General features: G+C 41.1%; 1 protein-coding gene across 6 annotated transcripts in view; it reads right to left on the bottom strand.

Moving 5' to 3' along the window:
- The window catches only part of DNMT3A (DNA methyltransferase 3 alpha), a 194,185-nt gene that overhangs the window by 98,896 nt on the left and 71,630 nt on the right, over positions 1–23,659 (bottom strand). For all 6 annotated transcript variants that reach the window (XR_011557567.1, XM_070734944.1, XM_070734947.1 and 3 more), the window contains exon 4: positions 14,098–14,356. Coding sequence is in view for 5 of the 6 variants with exons in the window: in XM_070734944.1 (XP_070591045.1) it covers positions 14,098–14,356 (259 nt within the window). In the remaining variant the exon portion in view is untranslated. The remainder of the gene's footprint in view (positions 1–14,097; positions 14,357–23,659) is intronic.

Raw genomic sequence — 23,659 nt, 5'->3', positions numbered from 1 at the left:
AAACAGAATTTCAGAGTTAACACTGAAATGCAATACTACATGGACTGTAGTCTACACATCCATTCCCTTTGGCCAAGATTTTCATATCACATACTGTATATGCAAAACATCCATTTAGCAAAGACAAAGTGCATCATTCATTCATTCATTCATTCATTCATTCATTCATTCATTCATTCATTCATTCATTCATTTGACTTCTATGCTTGCCCAATCCCGAAGGATTCAGGGTGGCTTACAATAATAATATAAATATAAATACAAAACAATAAAAAGAAGTTGAATATAATCAAAAACTATATTAAAATATAGTTTATTGATTTTTTAAGAGAAGAAAAAAAAGGAAAAGGAAAAAGGAAAAAAAGGGGGGAGGAATAGGGATACAAAAAGTAAGGGCGATACAGAACAATAAACATATTTCAGCATAAGATATATTACTTATTGTATATCAGTTTTAAACATTTAACTGTACATTTTCATGTTATACTTAATATTTAATGTTTTATAGTTTCGTATCTATAGATTTATTTAGTAATATATTAGTATGGTTAGATAAGATAATATTAAAAAGAAACCCATTAATTATAAAGCAGTCATAATCCCATACATACATACCGTTCATACAGTGTGGCCTTGTCAGTTGTTAGTTCATGACACCCCAGGCCTACCGGCAGTCTTCATGGCTTTATGGAAGGCCAGTAGAGTGGTAGCAGTACGGACATCTGGGGGTAGTTGGTTCCATAGAGCCGGGGCAGCCACAGAGAAGGCCCTCCCCCGTGGTCCCGCCAATCGGCATTGCTTCATCGACGGGACCCGGAGGAGGCCAACTCTGTGTGCTCTTATTGGTCTCTGGGAGGTATGTGGCAAGAGGCGGTCCTGTAAATAGTCTGGCCCTGAGCCATATAGGGCTTTATAAGTAATAACCAACCCCTTGAATTATGCCCGGAGACTAATGGGAAGCCAGTGGAGCTTGCGGAGCATAGGCATTATAAGGGCATACCGAGGCATACCCATGACAGATCTCGTGGCTGCATTCTGGACTATTTGGAATCTCCAAACACATGAACACTTTTAAAGAGTGCCTTCCGTCCCCTGTCCTATTACTCTCCTATATCTCCTATATCTCTTCTTCTATTCTTTCATTGATATATTCTATTCCTATATATATATGTGTATGTGTATGTATGTATGTGTGTATATGTATATATATATATATATACCGTGTTTCCCCGATAGTAAGACCCCCCCGATTGTAAGACATATGGGGGGTTTTAGGGGGATCGGCTTATATAAGCCATACCCCGAAAGTAAGACATATGTCTTACTTTCGGGGAAACACGGTATAAACGGTATTGCGGGGGGGGGGCGATGACATTGCTTCCAAGCTCCCCGCGCGCCCCTCGCCTTCGCTCGCCGCGGCCTCTTCCACCGCCTCTTCCCCTGCCGAAGCTCAGCTGCAAGCGGCCAGCGAGGCCGCTTGCAGCTTCGCTCGCCTTCCAAGCTCCCCGCGCGCCTTCGCATTCTCCCCGCGCGCCTTCGCCTTCCAAGCTCCCCGCGCGCATTGCTTCCAAGCTCCCCGCGCGCCTTCGCATTCTCCCCGCGCGCCTTCGCCTTCCAAGCTCCCCGCGCGCATTGCTTCCAAGCTCCCCGCGCGCCTTCGCTCGCCTTCGCTCGCCACCGCCTCTTCCCCTGCCGAAGCTCAGCTGCAAGCGGCCAGCGAGGCCGATCGGATCCGAGGCGAGCGGCCGGAGCTGCGCCCTCCTTCGCCCGCCTCCTTTCCGCTCGCCTCAGAGCCGAGCGGCCTCGCTGGCCGCTTGCAGCTGAGCCTCGGCAGGGGAAGAGGCGGTGGCGCCGCGGCGAGCGAAGGCGAGGGGCGCGCAGGGAGCTGCGCCCTCCTTTCCGGCAGCTCCCTGCGCGCCCCTCGCCTTCGCTCGCCGCGGCGCCACTGCCTCTTCCCCTGCCGAGGCTCAGCTGCAAGCGGCCAGCGAGGCCGCTCGGCTCCGAGGCGAGCGGAAAGGAGGCGGGCGAAGGAGGGCGCAGCTCCGGCCGCTCGCCTCGGATCCGATCGGCCTCGCTGGCCGCTTGCAGCTGAGCTTCGGCAGGGGAAGAGGCGGTGGCGAGCGAAGGCGAGCGAAGGCGCGCGGGGAGCTTGGAAGCAATGCGCGCGGGGAGCTTGGAAGGCGAAGGCGCGCGGGGAGAATGCGAAGGCGCGCGGGGAGCTTGGAAGCAATGCGCGCGGGGAGCTTGGAAGGCGAAGGCGCACGGGGAGATGTAAGACATACCCCCAAAGTAAGACACAGTGGGGCTTTTGGGGGTAAAAAGATAGTAAGACACTGCCTTACTATCGGGGAAACACGGTATGTATATATATATATGTATGTGTGTGTGTGTATATGTGTGTCTATATATATATATATATATATGTAGATTGTTCTGAGTTCGAACAATCTACATACATATACCCGTGAAAATTTACGAAAACAAATATATATATATATATGTGAATGATGAGGCAGCAGCCATCTCGATCACCGGAACATAAAACTTTAATAAAACAACTTAGCTTTCGTTAGCGTGCTGCTAACTTCGTCAGAGTATTAAAATGCCATGGGAGACAATCACATTTATAAAGCATTACTCAGTCTGCTCATAGCCCGCGTCACTGGGCCACACCCTTCCCTCCCCTCTGCAGCAAGCCTAATTGTAGGCTTAATCATGCTGGTTAAAGGGGGAACTACCGCTTTTACTCGTGTCTGTTGCCTATTTCCCTCCCCAAGGGAGGAGGTGGAGTTACGAGGCAATGCTTTGGAGGTATTTGATATTTCTTTCTTCCCCCAATTATCGTTGTTACTTTCTATGGTGGTACATACTGGAGCAACACGGAGGTAGAGGGGGAGGGGCACAATGCAGGTTTAACGCAGGGGACAAGGGGGGATTAGAACAGTGCAGACCTAGGACGAGGGCATGGGCAAAAAAATTGCAAGAGCAGACATGTACCACCATAGAAAGTAACAACGATAATTGGGGGAAGAAAGAAATATCAAATACCTCCAAAGCATTGCCTCGTAACTCCACCTCCTCCCTTGGGGAGGGAAATAGGCAACAGACACGAGTAAAAGCGGTAGTTCCCCCTTTAACCAGCATGATTAAGCCTACAATTAGGCTTGCTGCAGAGGGGAGGGAAGGGTGTGGCCCAGTGACGCGGGCTATGAGCAGACTGAGTAATGCTTTATAAATGTGATTGTCTCCCATGGCATTTTAATACTCTGACGAAGTTAGCAGCACGCTAACGAAAGCTAAGTTGTTTTATTAAAGTTTTATGTTCCGGTGATCGAGATGGCTGCTGCCTCATCATTCACACATATACCTGGAACTCGCATTTTTAGGACTATTCTTGATATGTGTGTGTGTGTGTGTGTGTGTGTGTGTGTGTGTGTGTGTGTGTATATATATATATATATATATATATATATATATATATATATATATATATATATATATGTTTTCGTAGATTTTCACGGGTACAGGTATGACGGTCTTGGTATATTCGGGTTTCTTCCCGTGTAGGATTTGGAAATTTCTGGCGACGTTTCGATGAGGTCTCACTCATCATCCTCAGGCTGGTGTTTCTGTCCTTTTTCTCAGGCGAAGACTGCGAGACCTGAGCTGCATTCCTTCTATAAATACTGGTGGCTGGGTGTGGTTTGATGGCTCAGTAATTGCCTGCTGTGTAGAAACTTCCTGGTGAGTCAGAGGGGTAACAATTGGGGTCGTTGATGTAGCTGAGGTATGCTGGTTAGTTAATGGTTGTAGATTAGGCGTGATGTCCTGTGTAGTTAGAACTTGTAGGCTGCTTGATTGCTTTACAATGTGTGTCCTGAGTCTGGTTTCTGTGGCTGGGATATGTTTGAGGGCTGGTTTCCAGATGTCTGGTAAGCGAGAGGTATCATCCCGCTTGTTCATATTTTGGGGATGTTTTTCTATCTCGATCGCTTCCATGATTATTCTTTTGCTGTAGTGTTCTGTTTTGGAAATTAATTTGGAAATTTGGAAATTAATTTGGAAAACAGAACACTACAGCAAAAGAATAATCATGGAAGCGATCGAGATAGAAAAACATCCCCAAAATATGAACAAGCGGGATGATACCTCTCGCTTACCAGACATCTGGAAACCAGCCCTCAAACATATCCCAGCCACAGAAACCAGACTCAGGACACACATTGTAAAGCAATCAAGCAGCCTACAAGTTCTAACTACACAGGACATCACGCCTAATCTACAACCATTAACTAACCAGCATACCTCAGCTACATCAACGACCCCAATTGTTACCCCTCTGACTCACCAGGAAGTTTCTACACAGCAGGCAATTACTGAGCCATCAAACCACACCCAGCCACCAGTATTTATAGAAGGAATGCAGCTCAGGTCTCGCAGTCTTCGCCTGAGAAAAAGGACAGAAACACCAGCCTGAGGATGATGAGTGAGACCTCATCGAAACGTCGCCAGAAATTTCCAAATCCTACACGGGAAGAAACCCGAATATACCAAGACCGTCATATATATATATATATATATATATATATATATATATATATATATATATATATATATATATATATATATATTCTATTCCTATATTCTATATAGTCTATATATTCTATTCCTATATATTCTATTGCTATATTTTCTTTTCTATTATTTCTTAGATATATTTTACTATGAGTATCTCCTCTATAACCTTCATTGTGTATTTTACTATGTGTATATTGATATATACTCACTAAAACCCTCATTGTGTATTGGACAAAATAGATAAATAAATAAAAATAAAATAAAATAAAGGGTAGAGCGCATTGCAATAATCGAGGCAGGAGGTGATGAGGGCCTGAGTAACTGTGCGTAGAGCCTCCTGGTCCAAATAGGGCCGCAACAGGTAAACCAGGCGAACCTCAGCAAAGTGCCGATCAATTTCCGGTCACAATTCAAAGTGTTGGTTATGACCTATAAACCCCTTCATGGCATCGGACCAGAATATCTCCGGGACCGCCTTCTGCTGCACGAATCCCAGCGACCAGTTAGGTCCCACAGAGTTGGCCTTCTCCGGGTCCCGTCGAATAAGCAATGTCGTTTGGCGGGACCCAGGGGAAGAGCCTTCTCTGTGGCGGCCCCGACCCTCTGGAACCAGCTCCCCCCAGATATCAGAGTTGCCCCCACCCTCCTTGCCTTTCACAAGCTCCTTAAAACCCACCTCTGTTGTCAGGCATGGGGGAATTGAAATTTTCCCTTCCCCCTAGGCTTATAGAGTTTATACATGGTATGCTTGTATGTATGAGTGGTTCTTTAAATTGGGGTTTTTTAGATTATTTTTAATATTAGATTTGTTTACATTGTTTTTTATATTGTTGTTAGCCGCCCTGAGTCTTCGGAAAGGGGCGGCATACAAATCTAATAAATAAAATAAATAAATAAATAAATAAATAAAGGCCTCTCTGGCCACAGCCGAAAGATGGTGGTCAAAACTCAGCTGTGGGTCCAGGAGGACGCCCAAGTTGCGGACCCTATCTGATGGGGTTAATGTCTCCCCCCCGAACAATGGACAGGCAGATCGAAGAGTCCTTGGGAGGAAATGCCCACATCCATTCGGTCTTGTCTGGGTTGAGCTTCAGCCTGTTGGCCCCCATCCAGATCCTTACAGCTTCCAGGCACTGACATGTCTAGGCATACAAATCTAATAAATTATAATAATAATGTCATATTCACCGCTTCACTGAAACATTAATAATTAATAATAATAATAATTTATTGGATTTGTATGCCGCCCCTCTCCATAGACTCGGGGCGGCTAACAACAATGATAAAAACAGCATGTGACAATCCAATAATAAAACAACTAAAAACCCTTATTATAAAACCAAACATACACACAGACATACCATGCATAACTTGTAGTGGCCTAGGGGGAAGGAATATCTCAACTCCCCCATGCCTGGCGGTATAAATGAGTCTTGAGTAGTTTACGAAAGACAGGGAGGGTGGGGGCAATTCTAATCTCCAGGGGGAGTTGGTTCCAGAGGGCCGGGGCCGCCACAGAGAAGGCTCTTCCCCTGGGGCCCACCAAACGACATTGTTTAGTCGACGGGACCCGGAGAAGGCCAACTGTGTGGGACCTAACCGGTTGCTGGGATTTGTGTGGCAGAAGGCAGTCCCAGAGATATTCTGGTCCGATGCCAACTAATATGGTGGCCAACTAATATGAAACAGAGCCTATATCTATATCAGTGTTTCCCAACCATGGCAACTTAAAGATATCTGGACTTCAACTCCCAGAATTCCCCAGCCAGCATTCGCTGGCTGGGGAATTCTGGGAGTTGAAGTCCAAATATCTTCAAGTTGCCAAGGTTGGGAAACATTGGTCTATATGACTACAGCAAGGAAGAATCAGGGCCTTATGCACTTCTGGGGCTTTGAGAATACTGTAGCTGTGATTTGTATGCTGAGCCTGTACTGGCTATGTGTGTGTTAAGAAGTGAGCCTTAAGCACTGTGAATAATATTCCAGGAAAATATATAATGTTTCTTCATACTTGCAGAAATATAAATTGATATTGGAACAATTAAGGATACTATGGAAAGCACACAGTGCAAGACAATTAAGAAAGCATTCCTCCTTCTTGTCTAGTGGGTCCAGAATGCTATGCCAGATTCAGAATTTTGGAATTAGATATTCATTCTTTTCTACATATGCTGTTTTCCTCTGTCCTTCTAGCTCTCCACTCTCTTTTTCCTGGAGAATCCTGGAAAACTAGGATGCTATTTCAGTAGATATGTTCCTGCTCTGGAATGTCTTTCCCAGAAGACATCCCCACTTGTCTGTCTTCTGCCTCAGTAAAGATTCTCTGTCCCACAAGTTTTCAAGTCTTTTTATGTTGAAACCTGCCCTTGTTCTTTTTATATTTTTCCATATTGTCAGCTTTCATTCTGCAGTAGTGTTTTAAAGAGTTTAATTCAGGTTTTTATTGTATTGCACTATGAGAAAGAGGTAATTTGCAATTTTAGTCACTGGGCAATAAAGTCAAGGTAAAGTCTTCTTAAAGTCCAGGCTTAATCCTAATGATTTCACAGTTTCCATGGCAACAGTAGGAAAGGGGTCCGCCATTGCTGTTTTGGGGTTTACTTGTTTTTACTCTATACTTTAGCCTGCAACGGTGATTATCCAGAGGTTCTCCTATCCAAAATGATCAGGGGACTAGAAACCAAGTCTTACGAAGAGAGACTGCGGGAACTGGGCATGGATAGCCTAGAGAAAAGGAGGGCCAGAGCGGACATGATAGCAGTCTACAGGTATACAAGGGGTTGCCACAGAGAGGAGGGGATCACTTTATTCTCCAGGGCACCGGAGGGCCGGACGAGGAACAACGGCTGGAAGCTGACCAAGGAGAGATTCAGCCTGGAAATAAGGAAGAACTTCCTGACGGTCAGAACGATCAACCAGTGGAACAACCTACCAGCAGACGTTGTGAACTCCAATACTCTGGACAGTTTTAAGAGGAAATTGGACTGGGATCCTATAGGGTTTCTGCTTAGGCATGGGGTTGGACTTGATGACCCGCATGGTCCCTTCCAACTCTAACAATAAATAAATAAATAAAATAAAATAAAATACTAAAGGGGTCCAAACCTATTGACCGCATAGCTCCCAAGGATCGATAAGTATTGGGCCCACAGGGTTGGCCTTTTCTGGGTCCTGTCGACTAATCAATGCCCATTAGCAGGGCTGGGAGGGAGGGCTCTCTGGAATCAGCTATCTCCTGAGATCTGTACTGCCCCCTACTGGCCTTCCGGAAAGCCTTAAAGACCTGGCTCTGTCAGCAGACCTAGGGCCATTGAGTAAATGAGACATCTTTTAGATCCAACCACGAGGATATGAAAGTTTTTATAGGTGGTTTTAAATTGTTATTGTAAACTGTTTTTAATTGTCTTTGTTGTAAGCCGCCCAGAGTCCTTTTGGAGTTGGGCGGTATATAAATTAGATTCAAACAAACAAACATTTAATTTCTAGGCCCAAACAAGATAATCTTGCTTCTATCACCTGTTGAGACTTGTTGTGTAGTCAATACAGATTAAAAAATAAAGCAAATAGTAATAATAACATAGATCATAGCAATTAAAGCAAGGAAAACTATAAAACAAAAACCTCGTAGGCATTTTGAAAAGCCACCAAGTGGGCAGAAGGAAAAGAGAAAAACAGGGCCGAAAAGGTCAATCAATGATGTGGTTAGCAACTGTAAGAGTAGCTGACAGGAGAGATCATCCCACAACAGGCTGTTACAGCAGTTGTAATTTTGAATGGTTGCTAAAAGTTGTGATGCTTTGTATAGCCACTGCCTATGTCAGCTAAAACTGAGGGAAGCGAAGGATTGAAAGGAAAGTTAAGGAAGGAAGCTAAGTTTGCTTTCATTTCTTTTACAAATCACTGAAACATCCCAAATCCTCCTAAAATCAACCAAGTAAAGAACCCATTCTGTTGAAGAAACTACTAATAGTTTTTTTTTCTTTTTCTTGGTTTTAATGGTATTTTTTCTCCTATAATTTCCTCCATCATATTTTTAATTTTTTTCCAAAATTTCCTGGCTAGTGAACACGTCCACCACATGTGGTAATATGTACCTATTTTCACTTTGCACTTCCAGCACTTTGGGGAGAGTTTTGGGTACATCTTGGCTAAACGTGCTGGTGGCAAGTGCCACCTGTAAAACATTATATATATATTTTCTCTATAAGGAACTGATAGCATTATTTTATAATTGGATGTCCATAATTTCTCCCATTCCTGCAAATTTATAGTGTAATCAAAGTTTTGGCCCCATGCTATCATGGAGCCCTTTACCTCTTCATCCGCTAGTTCTTGGTATAATAAATTTATTTATTTATTTATTTATTTATTTTATTTATTTATTCAATTTTTATGCCGCCCTTCTCCTTAGACTCAGGGCGGCTTACAACATGTTAGCAATAGCACTTTTTAACAGAGCCAGCCTATTGCCCCCACAATCCGGGTCCTCATTTTACCCACCTCGGAAGGATGGAAGGCTGAGTCAACCTTGAGCCGGTGATGAGATTTGAACCGCTGACCTTCAGATCTTCAGTCAGCTTCAGTGGCCTGCAGTACAGCACTCTACCTGCTGCGCCATCCCGGCTCTTATATATTTTACTTATATATTTTAGAAATCAATTTTTCATCTGGTCCAAGTAGAATTTTATCTAATATACCTGTTTTTTGAAATCCCAATCTATTTTTATCTTCCTTGTATCTTGACCTAATCTGATAGTATTGAATCCAGTCTACATCAATCCCTTTTTGTTGTAAATCTTATGCGAACTCGCCTCCTTGCAGGTTGATATCGAAGTACCATAGCATCCAATGTACAATTATGGCTATGGGCAGGGAGGGACAAAATAGAAAGCAGACCTGAGGGGCCTCAGAAAGGGAGGAAAAAGTCACGCAGAATAAAAGATACAGGTGAAACAGAGGGATGCCAATGACTTAATGGTTTCTTCCAATCACAGGTGGGTTGTTCCCGATTTGGCCGAGTTCTAAGAACCAGTAGCACCAGGATGCTCTGCCCACCCACCTGGAACGCTCCACCCACTTGCCCATTGTGCACAAGTGCAGGTGTGAACCAATAGTACAGGGTTTTACAACCCACTACTGCTTCCAACTCTATGATTTTATTATCTGGAAATCGAGATTGAATCTGGACAGAAATTAGTGATGTCCACTAGATGTGATTTTCCCGAATCAGATACTTTTCTATTCCTGTGCTATGGGAGCTACACTTTATTTTTAATTGATGGCACTTCAGTGTTATCATTTTTAACTAGGGATTGTGATGAGTTCCCTTCCCTCTTTTAAAAATTTTAAATAAAGAGCTTGTTGGACTTTTGAATTATTACATCTGTATTTTCTAATAATTTTTTATTAATTTTTTAAAAAAATAGTTTTTATTGATATTTTTTTTTACACGTCTGTATTTTAAATGCTATTTTACTTTATTTTACTCTGCTTTAAGATGTCTCACTTTCAAAGTAATGGAAAAAACTGCTTTAATCAATAAAGCTGCACTATAACCACCACTTCAGCATGTCTACCCTGTTTGGACCAGCAAGCTCCACATAAAGAATCTCACTTTATTGAGATCAGGCCAAACAACATTGCAGCAAAAGCTTATAGAGTTTCTGGAGACTAAGCAATGCAGCCAAGCCAAGCACTGCTGAGATGACATATAAGCAGCCAATAAGCCAATTGGCAAAATGCCTTGACCATACTCTACGGTCCAGCTTTATTATTTTTCCTATGTCTAAAATATTCGAGAGTATAAAAGACTGCTGTTCATCTTTTCTTATTTTTAAAACTAGATATTAGGTTATTTTTGTCTTATGGAAATATGATACATTCTCTGCCCTTGGTCATCTTTAGCTTTGCCATGTCTTGAAATAATCTTAACAGCATCAACATTTCACAACTTACAAACAACTATCCTTTATTCCAGTGTTTTTCAACCAGTGTGCCGCGGCATACTAGTGTGCCGTGAGACATGGTCAGGTGTGCCGCGAAGCTCAGAGAGAGAAAGAAAACAAGAGAGAGAGAAAGAAAGAAAGAGAGAAAGAAAGAGAGAGAGAGAAAGAAAGAAAGAAAGAGAGAAAGAAAACAGAGAGAAAGAGAGAGGGAGAGAAAGAAAGCAAGAGAGAGAGAAAGAAAGCAAGACAGAGAAAGAAAGAAAGAGAGAGAGAAAACAAGAGAGAGAAAGCAAGCAAGAGAGAGCAAGAGAGAGAAAGAAAGAAAGAGAGAGAGAGAGAAAGAAAACGAGAGAGAAAGAAAGCAAGAGAGAGAGCAAAAGAGAGAGAGAGAAAGAAAGAGAGAGAGAGAAAGAGAAGGAGGGAAGGTGGGAGAGAGAAAGACATAGAGGGAGGGAGGGAGAAAGAGAGCAAAAAAGAGAGGAAGGAAGGAAGGAAGAGAGAAAGAAAGAGGGATGGAGAGAGAGAGAGAGAGAAAAGAAGGGAGGGAAAGAGAAATAGAGCGAAAGGGAGGAAGAGAGAAAAAATTTTGTCCAAACTTTTTTAGCCCCGCCCCCCTCAATGTGCCCCAGGGTTTTGTAAATGTAAAAAATGTGCCATGGCTCAAAAAAGGTTGAAAATCACTGCTTTATTCCATCGAAGTGTCTCCCATCCTCTCTCTTCCCCCATCCTTTGAATGTCCCCTCCCTCTTCTTATCACTTTTTTTTTGAATACTGGGATGCCTGGGGCTGACTTTCTAAAATTCAATACTTTCGGGGACAAAGACATTCTGGAGGCACGCCCCAAAACAATTCTGGGATCATTGGGTTGTTTTGACCTGCAACTCACACTCTTTTCCCCTTTGGGATCCTCTGCTTTCAGAGTTTGCATTTGGCAAAGACTCAGCCCGAAGGAGGCCCCTTCCCAACAAATGCTCTTGGCAGGGCAGCAGTCAAGAAGACCCCCTCCCCTTAACAGGCTTCCTGCCAGCAGGAAACGTAAGCTCCCTGGGAACATGGAATCCGCCACTCTCATCCACGTCCCTTGGATTTTGGGGGCAGGCTCACCCAAAAAAAGAGTGGGGAGGCGACAAAACAACAGACTGGAAAGACAAAGTAAGTCCTCTTAGAAAGTTTGAAGCAAAGTGGAGAGAAGACGACAAGATTTGCTTAGCCCACTCCTGGCAGGTAGCCTCACCTTGGGAAAAAATAGACTGGCCTCCTGAAGGACGGATTGGGGATTTATCAAGGGGTATAAAAGAAGAGATGGGATAGACAGGAAAGAATCCACCGCCACTCATTTATCCTTCCTGAATTCCTCTGCAACAAATCAATTGGAAGCTAACCAAGGAAAGAAGCCGCCCCGAGTCTACGGAGAGGGGCAGCATACAAATCTAATAAATAATAATAATAATAATAATAATAATAATAATAATAATAATAATAATAATAATAGCCTAGATTGGGAACTTTTGCTATAAATGGTCTAAGGCAGTGTTTCCCAACCTTGGCAACTTGAAGATATCTGGACTTCAACTCCCAGAATTCCCCAGCCAGCATTCGCTGGCTGGGGAATTCTGGGAGTTGAAGTCCAGATATCTTCAAGTTGCCAAGGTTGGAAAACACTGCTCTAAGGCAGTGAGATGGCGAACGTTTTTTCCCTCGGGTGCCGAAAGAGCATGGGCAGGCACTGTCATGCATGCGCGAGTGCCTACCCCCATAATTCAATGCCTGGGGTGGCCGAAAACAGCTTCCCCCCGTCCCCAGAGGCCCTCTGGAGGCCAGAAACGGCTTCTTTCCCAACTTCTGGTGGGCCCAGTTGGCTCATGTTTCTCCCTCCCCAGGCTCCAAAGGTTTTCCTGGAGCAGGAGGGGGTTTTAAAAACACCTTCCCCCATTCCCCCAGAAGCCAATTCTCCCAGAGCCTCTGTTTGGGAAAAAATCCGCTGGCCGACATGTTAGACGTTAGAGCTAAGGCAACAGCTCACGTGCCAGCAGATATGGCTCTGTATGCCACCTGTGGCATCCTTGCCATAGGTTCGCCATCACTGCTCTAAGGGAATCATTGGATTTTTAAGAGAATCTATTGGATGAAACTGAGAAGCTCTTGGCGCACACTAACAGTAGAAGGAGAAATATTGGTCTGCATTCGCACAGGCAATCCAGTACTCAATCCTCGAAAGAAAAGTCCCATCAGCGTTTATTTCAATAGAGATCACAGACAAAAACTCTTTCACTCCTATAAAAATGTCTGAGTCAGACCTACTTTTTTTAGCCTGAACAATTAAGCATGAAATAATTCAAGCATTCATATTTAATCTCTTTTGCACAAGATAAACCTGCCTTTCTAATTTGAATGACACCTGTAAATATCTGCATATCAGACATTGGCTCAGGAATCAGTCCCGCCCTTTCCTTGCTTCAAGGCAACTGCATGCCTTCATTTATTTTATTTTTTTTAAAGCTTCACACATATGTTGATCTATTCACTCATTACCTTGGTTTTTTTTTTAAAGCAATAACTTTTTAAATTGCACAATTGTTTCGGGGGGCTTCTTGGTGATTTCACAAGACCTGTTATCAGTCCTTGTGCAAGTTTGCAGAACCTTGACCACTGACAGAAAAAGACACAAAATACAACAAAATGCTCCACAGTTTTAAAATATGTGAATATGGTCAAACTATAGTTCTGTGACATATTTACCAGAAAAGAGAATATATGTAGCTCAGGGTTAAAACTGTAAAGTCCTTGGTGGTTTCTGAGTTTGGCTGTTAGCTTGCCAACGTTTTGTTACCAGACTAAGTAACATTATCAGGGCGCTAGTTTGGTAATGAAACTTCTACACAGAAACAACCAAGAGATCACCAAGGACTCTACACATCTACAAGACTCCAGGTCTATTTCAGTTCTTTCTTTGCCCCTGGAAGCCTCACCTAAACCTTCTCTGCACTGTTCACTCAGTTTCTAGGATATGAGAGCCTGACTAATCCTATTCATAAAGTCTTCGACTTACAACAATGCACTTAGTGACCGTTCAAAGTTATGACGTCACTGGAAAAAGTGGGGAAACGCCATCCGGGTAGTGGAAATGGCCCGGGAACGGCACGACCAACAGATTTCCGGCGAAAATCACAGTATTTTTTGCTTCTGCACATACGCAGAAGCAAAAATACCCAAAAACTCACTTGCACTCGCGAGATTTTGTCAATTTTTTGCCCTTTTTGTCTTCTGCGTATGCACGGAAGCAAAAATATCAGCAAAAAATAGCCGAATTCTCGCGAGATTTGGCTTGCTGTGTATGCACAGAAGCCAAATCTTGCGTGCATGTATCGGGAGCACCCGCCGGCCGCCAAGGACCGTCCTGGTAGCGAGATAAGTGGCTGCCCCCTGCTGGTTGGGGGTCACCACAACATGAGGAACTGTATTAAGGGGTCACGGCATTAGAAAGATTGAGAACCACTGAATAGAGTCTGACACCCCTGCTTTAAACTCTTTCTTGCTTAGGCTACAAGAGGCTGATCTGACGCCATCTCTTCACCTTCACTAGCAGGTGGATCAGGACTATCCTTGGGGGTGCAGCGCCCGTTTTCCAAGGCCCGTCCCATCTCTCCTTCCGGTGGGCCACTGGGTTCGTTTTCGCTTCGCTGCCTGCCCTTCAGATCGGCGATAGTGCAATTCTCAGAAGCTCCCATCTCCGCATCCCCATTGGGCACTTTCTCCATAGGGCTGGTGTTGTGGGTGGGCGGGGGGCACTTGGGTGCTGAAGCTGTGTCTTTGGGGATTTCACTGGCCTCCACCTGCAAAGGGGCAAAAGCAGGAAAGAAAAAAAATGTGTGAAAAATAGTTGGAATCCATTCACAGCTATATCTGGAAGACAAACACTGGACAAAGGAAGACATCAAACTTGTATGAATCCCAACTAAGGCAACCCTTGACAGATACCTGTGAAGGAAGTCCTGCTGTCTAATGAGGAAACATTTGCTTCACAGCTAAACACGAACAAATCTTCTTGCACCACAAAGAGTAACAAACTGTGGCATATGCTTTTGCAGACTAAAACTCCCATCATCTTACATAAATGGTATTATACACCAGCACAACTTGCACACTTCCAGGGGAAAGAGAAAGGTAATTGTTGGCATGGTTGCCAAAAGAAAGGAATTTTCATGCATATGTTCTGGGAGTGTGTAGAAATTCAGAAATTTTGGAAGGAAGTACAGAACGAAATAAATAAAATGTTAAATATTAATTGGACAATTACAAAAGAAATAGCGATATTAATTAAACAAAGAGAACTAAGAGATTTTAAAGAAATAAAAACTGCAGCACTGGAAAGTGCTCAAGCGGTAGTGGTATTGGGTTGGAAAGAGTCTATAAAATGGACACTACGGAATTGGTACTGGTACATGGTGGATCACATTCATTTTGAAATCATGGAAATAAGATTAAACAACTTTGATGAAAATAAACTGGAGAAGCTGATGGCACGATGGAATAAGGTGAAAGGTTATATGCTGAGTAGAATCTGTGACGCAAATGTGAAAAATAAACTCCAATCACTCTTTCAATAATAACAAATGCAAAGTAGAGCCAAGGAAATATATATATATAAACTAGTAAATATTTGAACCCCCCGCAATTGGTGGTGGTGGTGATGGTTATTGTCGGTCGGGTGATGGGTACACGCACTGTGCACTGTTTTATGTTTGTTTTATGTAACCATATTTACAAAATCAATAAAAATATATTTTTAAAAAAACAGACTAAAACTCCCATCATTAAATGCATGGAACATTATCCTGGGTTGTCAAATAAACTCACACAATGTAAGGAGAATAAGGGGAAAAAAAATACTCCTAGCTGTGAGATCTGAAGGAAAGAAATGCAGAGGAAAAAAAGACGGCATATTTATAGGTCAATTACATTAAGGATTAAATGTAAGCAAGTTGTAATTTGTAAAGTGCTGCCAATAAATAATCTGCATTGATAAATGGAAGCAAGGTGGGTAAAGCTTTCCCACGGGTTAAAATATGTAGAAAGACTGTAATTTTTAATCACATTTTATTGATAAATTGATAGATTATCTACAACTCTATGTAACTAGAGGTGCTTTGGTCCCATGCATTGATAATTTCCCTTTTAAGCTCTTACATAGGGATCACTTTTAAAAACAGCTCAGAAAAACAGAGCCACAAAAATGAAGCTGGATTCAGTATTGGGTTGCTAGCTGGTACAAGCTGCACTGCACACTGGTAGTAAAACCAGCGATGCATGCGCAGCTCTGGGTGATCGGCATGGTTGGAAGCAAAAAAATCACTGAAATATAACGTATGTGCATGTCCTCTCTCAAGATTTTGCTTCCTGTACATGTGCAGAAGCACATGCCTACCATCCCTGTCCTATTGTCTTCTTTTGTTATTTGTTATCATTACTTATCTAATGTTTTATTTGTACAAATTACCACCCTATAATTGTTTGAATAAATAAATAAATAAATAAATAAATAAATAAATAAATAAATAAATAAATAAAATAAAATCTTGCTGGGATGTTCACTGATTAGATTATGTTAAATCTATGCTTTGTCAATTGCACTAGTTTCTGGTCTGTTTGGGGATTTTAAAGTACAGGTAGTTCTCGACTTACAACAGTTTGTTTAGTGACTGTTGGAAGTTACAACAGTACAGTAATCCCTCGTTTTTTGCGGGGGATGCATTCCAAGACCACCTGTGAAAAATGAATTTCCGTCAAGTAGACGAAATATTTTTTTTTATGTATTTAACGAGTATTTGGATTTTTAAAACCCACCCTTTGCATTAAATAGTCATTCTGTTATGTTTCTCAGCTGGAACTACATGTGATATCCTATCAGTTTCTTTAATAGAGTACAGTAGTACTGTAGATGAATTTTATGAATTTTTAATGGATTTAAAATTTTCAATGGATTTAATGGATTTAAACCCCCTTTGAAAACCCGTGAAATAGGGAATCCGCAAAAGATGAACCGCGAAGTAGCGAAGGATTACTGTACTCAAAAAAATGAGTTCTGACCATTTTTCAACCCTTGTGACCATTGCAGCATCCGTAAAATCGTGTGAACCAAATTCAGACGCTTGGCAACGTGTTCATATTCATAACGCTTGCAATGCCCTGATGTTATGTGATCATTTTTTATGACCTTCTGAGAATCAAGGTCAACAGGTAAGCCAAATTCCACTTAAACAACTATGTTACTAACTTAACAACCGCAGAAATCTACTTAGCAACTGTGGCACGAAAAGCCATAAAATGGGGCAGAATTCACTTTAAAAATATCTCACTTAGCAACATAAAATCTGGGGTCACCTATACAGAGATTTCTTTTCAGCAACCACTCACTACTAAATCTTTTTATAAAAATGGATATTTATGTTTGTTTATTATAACAGAGAATAATGACGAGGAATGCCCACATTTCATAAATTAATAAGCGATGGATAAAACGTAAGACTTTTCCTCTATTACTGCCTTTGGTTCTGAAACATTGCAAAAAAAGTCCATTGCTAAGAAGTAAGAGGTCTCAGCAGTCTTTAAGCTGAATCGACCCAGTTACATAGAAACATAGAAGTCTGACGGCAGAAAAAGACCTCATGGTCCATCTAGTCTGCCCTTATACTATTTCCTGTATTTTATCTTACAATGGATATATGTTTATCCCAGGCATGTTTAAATTCAGTTACTGTGGATTTATCTACCACGTCTGCTGGAAGTTTGTTCCAAGCATCTACTACTCTTTCAGTGAAATAATATTTTCTCATGTACTGCATACCAAGACAACTAGACACAAGAACAGTTTTTTCCCGAACGCCATCACACAACTGAACAAATAATTCCCTCAAAACTGTCAGACTTTCTACTAAATCTGCACTTCTATTCTACTAGTTTTTCTCATCATTCCTATCACCCATTTCCTCCCATGTTGACTGTATGACTGTAACTTGTTGCGTATATCCTAAGATTTTTATTAATATTGCTTCTTCATTGCTTATTTGACCCCTATGACAATCATTAAGTGTTGTATCACATGATTCTTGACAAATGTATATTTTATTTTATGTACGTTGAGAGCATATGCACCAAGACAAATTCCTTGTGTGTCCAATCACACTTGGCCAATAAAAATTCTATTCTATTCTATTCTATGTTGCTTTTGATCTTTCCTCCAACTAACTTCAGATTGTGTCCCCTTGTTCTTGTGTTCACTTTCCTATTAAAAACACTTCCCTCTTGGACCTTATTTAACCCTTTGACATATTTAAATGTTTCGATCGTGTCCCCCCTTTTCCTTCTGTCCTCCAGACTCTACAGATTGAGTTCATTCAGTCTTTCCTGATACGTTTTATGCTTGAGACCTTCCACCAGTCTTTTAACCCGTCTTTGGACCCATTCAATTTTGTCAATATCTTTTTCTAGGTGAGGTCTACAGATCTGAACACAGTATCCCAAATGTGGTCTCACCAGCACTCTATATAGCGGGATCATAATAGCTTAACGGGCAAAAACAATAAGTACGGTAGCTCTTGCATTATTATGGAAGGAAGAAAAAGGTCGAGATCCATTGTAATTAAGAGAGGAATAGAATTTGGCAACATGCAGTCATAGCAGTGTCTTGTCAGCCGATAGTTGTGAACGTCCCAACACTCGACATATTCAAGACGAGACTGGGGTGATATAGGATTCCTGCCCGAGCAGGGGGTTGGACTAGATGACCTACAAGGTCCCTTTCAACTCTAGTAAATAAATAAAAGGCTTTCCTTCCTATCTAAACACAGGCCATTGGAAAAATAAAGGAAATGGACATATTAAGAAGTGTTATTCTTAGGGGATGCTTTGACAGCTCTTTTTAACACTAACCATTTGTTTCTTTCTCTTAAATTTGTTTCCCTTTGGATCTAAACTAGATCTTATGAGGAAATAAACCATTTGGTGTTACTCAAGTAGTTGCTTGGTGTCAGGAGCCAAATGGGATTCCCCATATACGACACTTATTTCTGCAATAGCTCCATGGGCTTCTCTCTTCTTCTCTCAACCGTCTTTGCTGAAGCCAAGTGAATTGAGATCATCTCAGAATCACATTCTCCCTGCTGCTAGTCACAGATTCCTCTTGCCCAAACATCACTTGCATACTGTCATTCTGCATCAGCCCCAATTCCTTCCTGGAGGCTTTTTCTTGCTTCTTCCCATCCATTAGGTCAATGTTTACCAACCTTGGCAACTTGAAGATATCTGGACTTCAACTCCCAGAATTCCCCAGCCAGCATTCGCTGGCTGGGGAATTCTGGGAGTTGAAGTCCAAATATCTTCAAGTTGCCAAGGTTGGGAAACACTACATTAGGTAACTGCTAAGTTATTAAGGCTTCCAGAGATGAAGGAATATATGGCTTCACATTCTATTAGATAATCTTGGCAGAAATAGCAGTATTTTATTTATTCGTTTATTGGATTTATTAATCTAATTAATCTAATTAACAAATACATAAATATACTGCTCAAAAAAATAAAGGGAACACTCAAGTAACACATCCTAGACCTGAATGAGTGAAATATTCTCTATTCCATTTGCACAACTATTCCATTTGCACAACAGCATATGAAATGGATTGCCAATCAGTGTTGCTTCCTAAGTGGGCAGTTTGATTTCACAGAAGTTTGATTTACTTGGAGTTATATTGTGTTGTTTAAGTGTTCCCTTTATTTTTTTTTGAGCAGTGTGTTTCATCCCACCGTTAATTCAAATCGGTACACAGCTAATATTTCTTCCTCCACCTATTTTTCCCCCCACAACAACAACCTCTATTAGGCAAATCAAGCTTTGAGAGTGTGAGAGAGAAAGTCACCAGCTGGCTTTCATACCTAAGTGGCAAATAAAACTCATGGCCTCCTAGTTTCTTGGCCAATGTCTTAACCACTCGATAGGAATTAAATGGGATTCTATGAATTAGAAAGTACATGCATCTACTCTAACCCTTTGCTTAAAATTTTGGAATAGAAGGATAGCCATTCACTTCTTGAATCCCACCAGCGAAGGGGAAGATATTATGACATGTGTCAAATGGTTGATATTTCTCATAGCCAGGAAGTTTTTCCTAACATCTAACTAACCCTAGGAAATGATTTATTTATTTATTTATTTTATTTTATTTATTAGATTTGTATGCCGCCCCTCTCCGTAGACTCAGGGCGGCTAACAACATCAATAAAACAGCATAAAACAAATCTAATATTTAAAATGACTAAATACCCTTATTAAAAGCCAAACATACACACAAACATACCATGCATAAATTGTATAGGCCTGGGGGGAAGGAATATCTCAATTCTCCCATGCCTGATGGCAGAGGTGGGTTTTAAGGAGCTTACGAAAGGCAAGGAAAGTGGGGGCAATTCTGATCTCTGGGGGGAGCTGGTTCCAGAGAGTTGGGGCTGCCACAGAGAAGGCTCTTCCTCTGGGTCCTGCCAAAGGACATTGCCAAGAAGGGCTTTAGGCAACAGATTAGGCAACAGAGGGCAGATCTCTCAATTGCTTAATGGTCAGAGAAGGAAAGTTAGGAAGGCTCCACCCTAATTGATTATATAGTTATAATAGTGATAAAAAGTTGTACCTTCAGCTTTACAAGATTTTGTTAATATAACCTAAATACAAAGAAGGTTTAGTTCATCTAGTCATTATGCTATATTCTTTTGTAATGTTTCTTGCTGTGGGAAGTTGGGTGGGGCGGTTGAACGAGGAGTTAGACAAAATAAATTCCTTTTAGAGTTTTCAAGGCCATCCTTTGTCAGCATCAGGCCAGAAGAAGATGGGCATGTACGGACCTGGTGGCAGAAGATTAGTGGTTCGTGTGACGAACTTGTGGATGTGGGACAAGAGAATGAACTTTAAACTGGAAGTAGAAATCCTCAGGAAACCCGATTCGGGTATCTCCAGAGACGTGCCAAGATGGCTCAAAGAATAAATTAGAACTATGAGAAAGTCTTTGCCTTGGACTCTGATTTTATTTTATTTTATTTTATTTTATTTTACTTTACTTTATTATTTTATTTTATATTATTTTATTATTTATTTTATTTTATTTTATTTATTTATTTATTTTGTCCAATACACAATAATACACAATGAGGTTTATAGAGGATATAATCAGGTAGAATGCATTAAAGGTAGAATAGAGGAGAAAATAAAGCAGTAAAACATAACTATGAGAGAATAGCAGAAAAGGATATAGGGATAGAAGAGAAGATATAGGAGATATAGGAGAGACAATAGGACAGGGGACGGTAGGCACTCTGGTGCACTTATGTACACCCCTTACTGACCTCTTAGGAACTTTAAACTAAATTTAAATTAATTGTTAATTTAATTGGAATGTTGACATCCATTTCATTTCATACATAGATCCAGGCACTGAAAACATGAGCATTTTCATTTGGGCATGGTCCTTCCAAAACCAGATGTTTAATGAATGGAACGGGTTTTGCACAGAATGTTTTATAAACTCCTAAAAGCAAAACTTAGTCTTATGAAATAATTACTGAGGATAGATCTGCTGTGGAAAATGACCACATCTAAGTGCTTTAAAGAGCATCATAAAGGATATTAGCACAGAGTGCAGAGCATGGAATAATTATCTTCAATTACAAGAAGAAGGCAGATTGTTGTTGTCTAGTACAGAAAACTTCCTAATTATAAAAGCAATTCAATGGTGGAAACAGTTCCATACAGAGCATCCATTGATTGGAAAGCATCCATAGGGAAGCATCCACTGATTGGAAAGATTGAGACATCATTTTTTAGGAATGCTTTCATTTGGATTCCTATGGAGATTGGAGTTAGGCTCAATGTGTAATTCACTCCTTTCTAAGAGCTCTTTCTCAGAGCCATCTTATGATAACACTAATCTAAGTGTGATCTAAACCTTCATGCTGGGGATCAGCTCAGCAATCTAATGCAGTGTTTCCCAACCTTGGCAACTTGAAGATAATTGGACTTCAACTCCCAGAATTCCCCAGCCAGTATTAGGTGGCTGGGGAATTCTGGGAGTTGAAGTCCAAATATCTTCAAGTTGCCAAGGTTGGGAAACACTGATCTAATGGATACACAGGGGAAACAAGAGTTGAAATAATTGGCTTCTCCCATTTCCCAATGCAGAAAAGTCCTAGAGAACAGTGCATAGGTGCCAGAGGCAGAAAACAGACTGAAATGAGCAAACCAAGCTGAACTCAACCCTAGGTGTTAATTCTCTGTGATACTGATTAAATGGCTAGTAAAATATCTTAGATAACAACCAAGCCAAAACTGCCATAGCTTGATGCCTGCTTAAAGAAAAAAACTTTGGAACAAACATCCAGCAGACGTGGTTGATAAATCCACAGTAACTGAATTCAAACATGCCTGGGATAAACATATTGTAGATCCATCCTAAGATAAAATACAAAAAATAGTATAAGGGCAGACTAGGTGGATCATGAGGTCTTTTTCTGCCGTCAGTCTTCTATGTTTCTAACTACCTTAAAATCAGAAGAAATAATTTTAAGCTGCCTCAGGTACGGATTAAAGATGAAAAGAATGCAACCTTGTGAGCACACACTAGGAAAAACAAGTTACTGAGACTTGCTCATGCTATGGTTAGTGGGGAAAGTCCCAAATTCTACAATTCTATGGACTTTGTTAAGAAGATACTTTTCTTTGTCTTTTGGGCAGGCTTCCAGTATCTTTGAATAACTTCATTGCTGCCCTCATTTCCTTTCCCTGTTGTTCAACCCCAATACGTTATCATAAATTTAGTGTAATGGGAAGGAGATATCTAGGATATGCAAGATGTCCTCTCCAACACAACACATGCCCCATAGCAAGCACTGAAAGAGGTTCCTTGGCTAACAATTATTTGGCCCATCTTCTAGCAACATAAAGGGTGATAAACTCTTAACAATTGTTAACCAGTGAACTCATTTAGTAATATCTACCCATCTGCAGATATTCTGCAGGCAAAACACAGGCAGATCAATAGATAAACATTTTGGCATGGCTGTTACAATTTTTTCTAATATGAGAATGAGGATTTTCAAACATGTTCACAAGCTGTTATCTGTGCCTTCAGAGATACCATAATAATCTCCAACTTTTACATTCTATCTACCTATGTATCTATGTATCTATGTATCTATGTATCTATGTATCTATCTATCTATCTATCTATCTATCTATCTATCTATCTATCTGTGTATCTATCTGTGTATCTATCTACTGTATCTATCTATCTATCTATCTATCTATCTATCTATCTATCTATCTATCTATCTATCTATCTATCTATCTATCTATCTGTGTATCTATCTGTGTATCTATCTACTGTATCTATCTATCTATTTATCTATCTATCTATCTATCTAATTATCTATCTATCTATCTATCTAATTATCTATCTATCTATCTATCTATCTATCTATCTATCTATCTATCTATCTATCTAATTATCTATCTACCTACCTACCTACCTACCTACCTATCATCTAGCTAGCTAGCTATCTGATCAATGTATACAGTAATCCATCTTGATAATGGGTGAATAACAGCCATAAAAGCAACATTAACAAAGAGTTTAAAAACTACAATGGTCACCAAGGATAAATCCAAACAAACGATCAACAAATACCTCTAAATTATCTTTCTATCCCCTGGACCCCGAGGTCCTGATGTATATTTAGGTCTTCAAAGCTTTACAAAAGGCCAGTCGGGTTGGGGTCTGGGGACAATCTAATCTCAGGGGCTATGGTGTCCCAGGGGGCAGTCAGTGCAAGGGAAAAAGCATTCTTCTGAAGTCCAAAAAGTTAATAGCCTTTAATTGAAGGGACCTGGAATGTGCCCTTCTTGTCAGATCTAGTAGGATGGATAGAAACAATTAACAACAGGCGGTCCTACAAATAACTCAATTCCCATGACATGAAGGGCTTTGTAGGTGACAACCAGCACCTTGAATTCCACCTGGAAGCACATTAAAAGACAGTGCTTGCTTTACAGAGCAGAAGTATAACATGGATGCATCAAACTGTGCCTGTAATCTCCCCTG

Source organism: Erythrolamprus reginae, chromosome 1 (genome assembly GCF_031021105.1).
Source record: "Erythrolamprus reginae isolate rEryReg1 chromosome 1, rEryReg1.hap1, whole genome shotgun sequence".
In the NCBI taxonomy this organism is placed as follows: Eukaryota; Metazoa; Chordata; class Lepidosauria; order Squamata; family Dipsadidae; genus Erythrolamprus; species Erythrolamprus reginae.
This window is presented reverse-complemented; position numbering and strand designations above follow the sequence as displayed.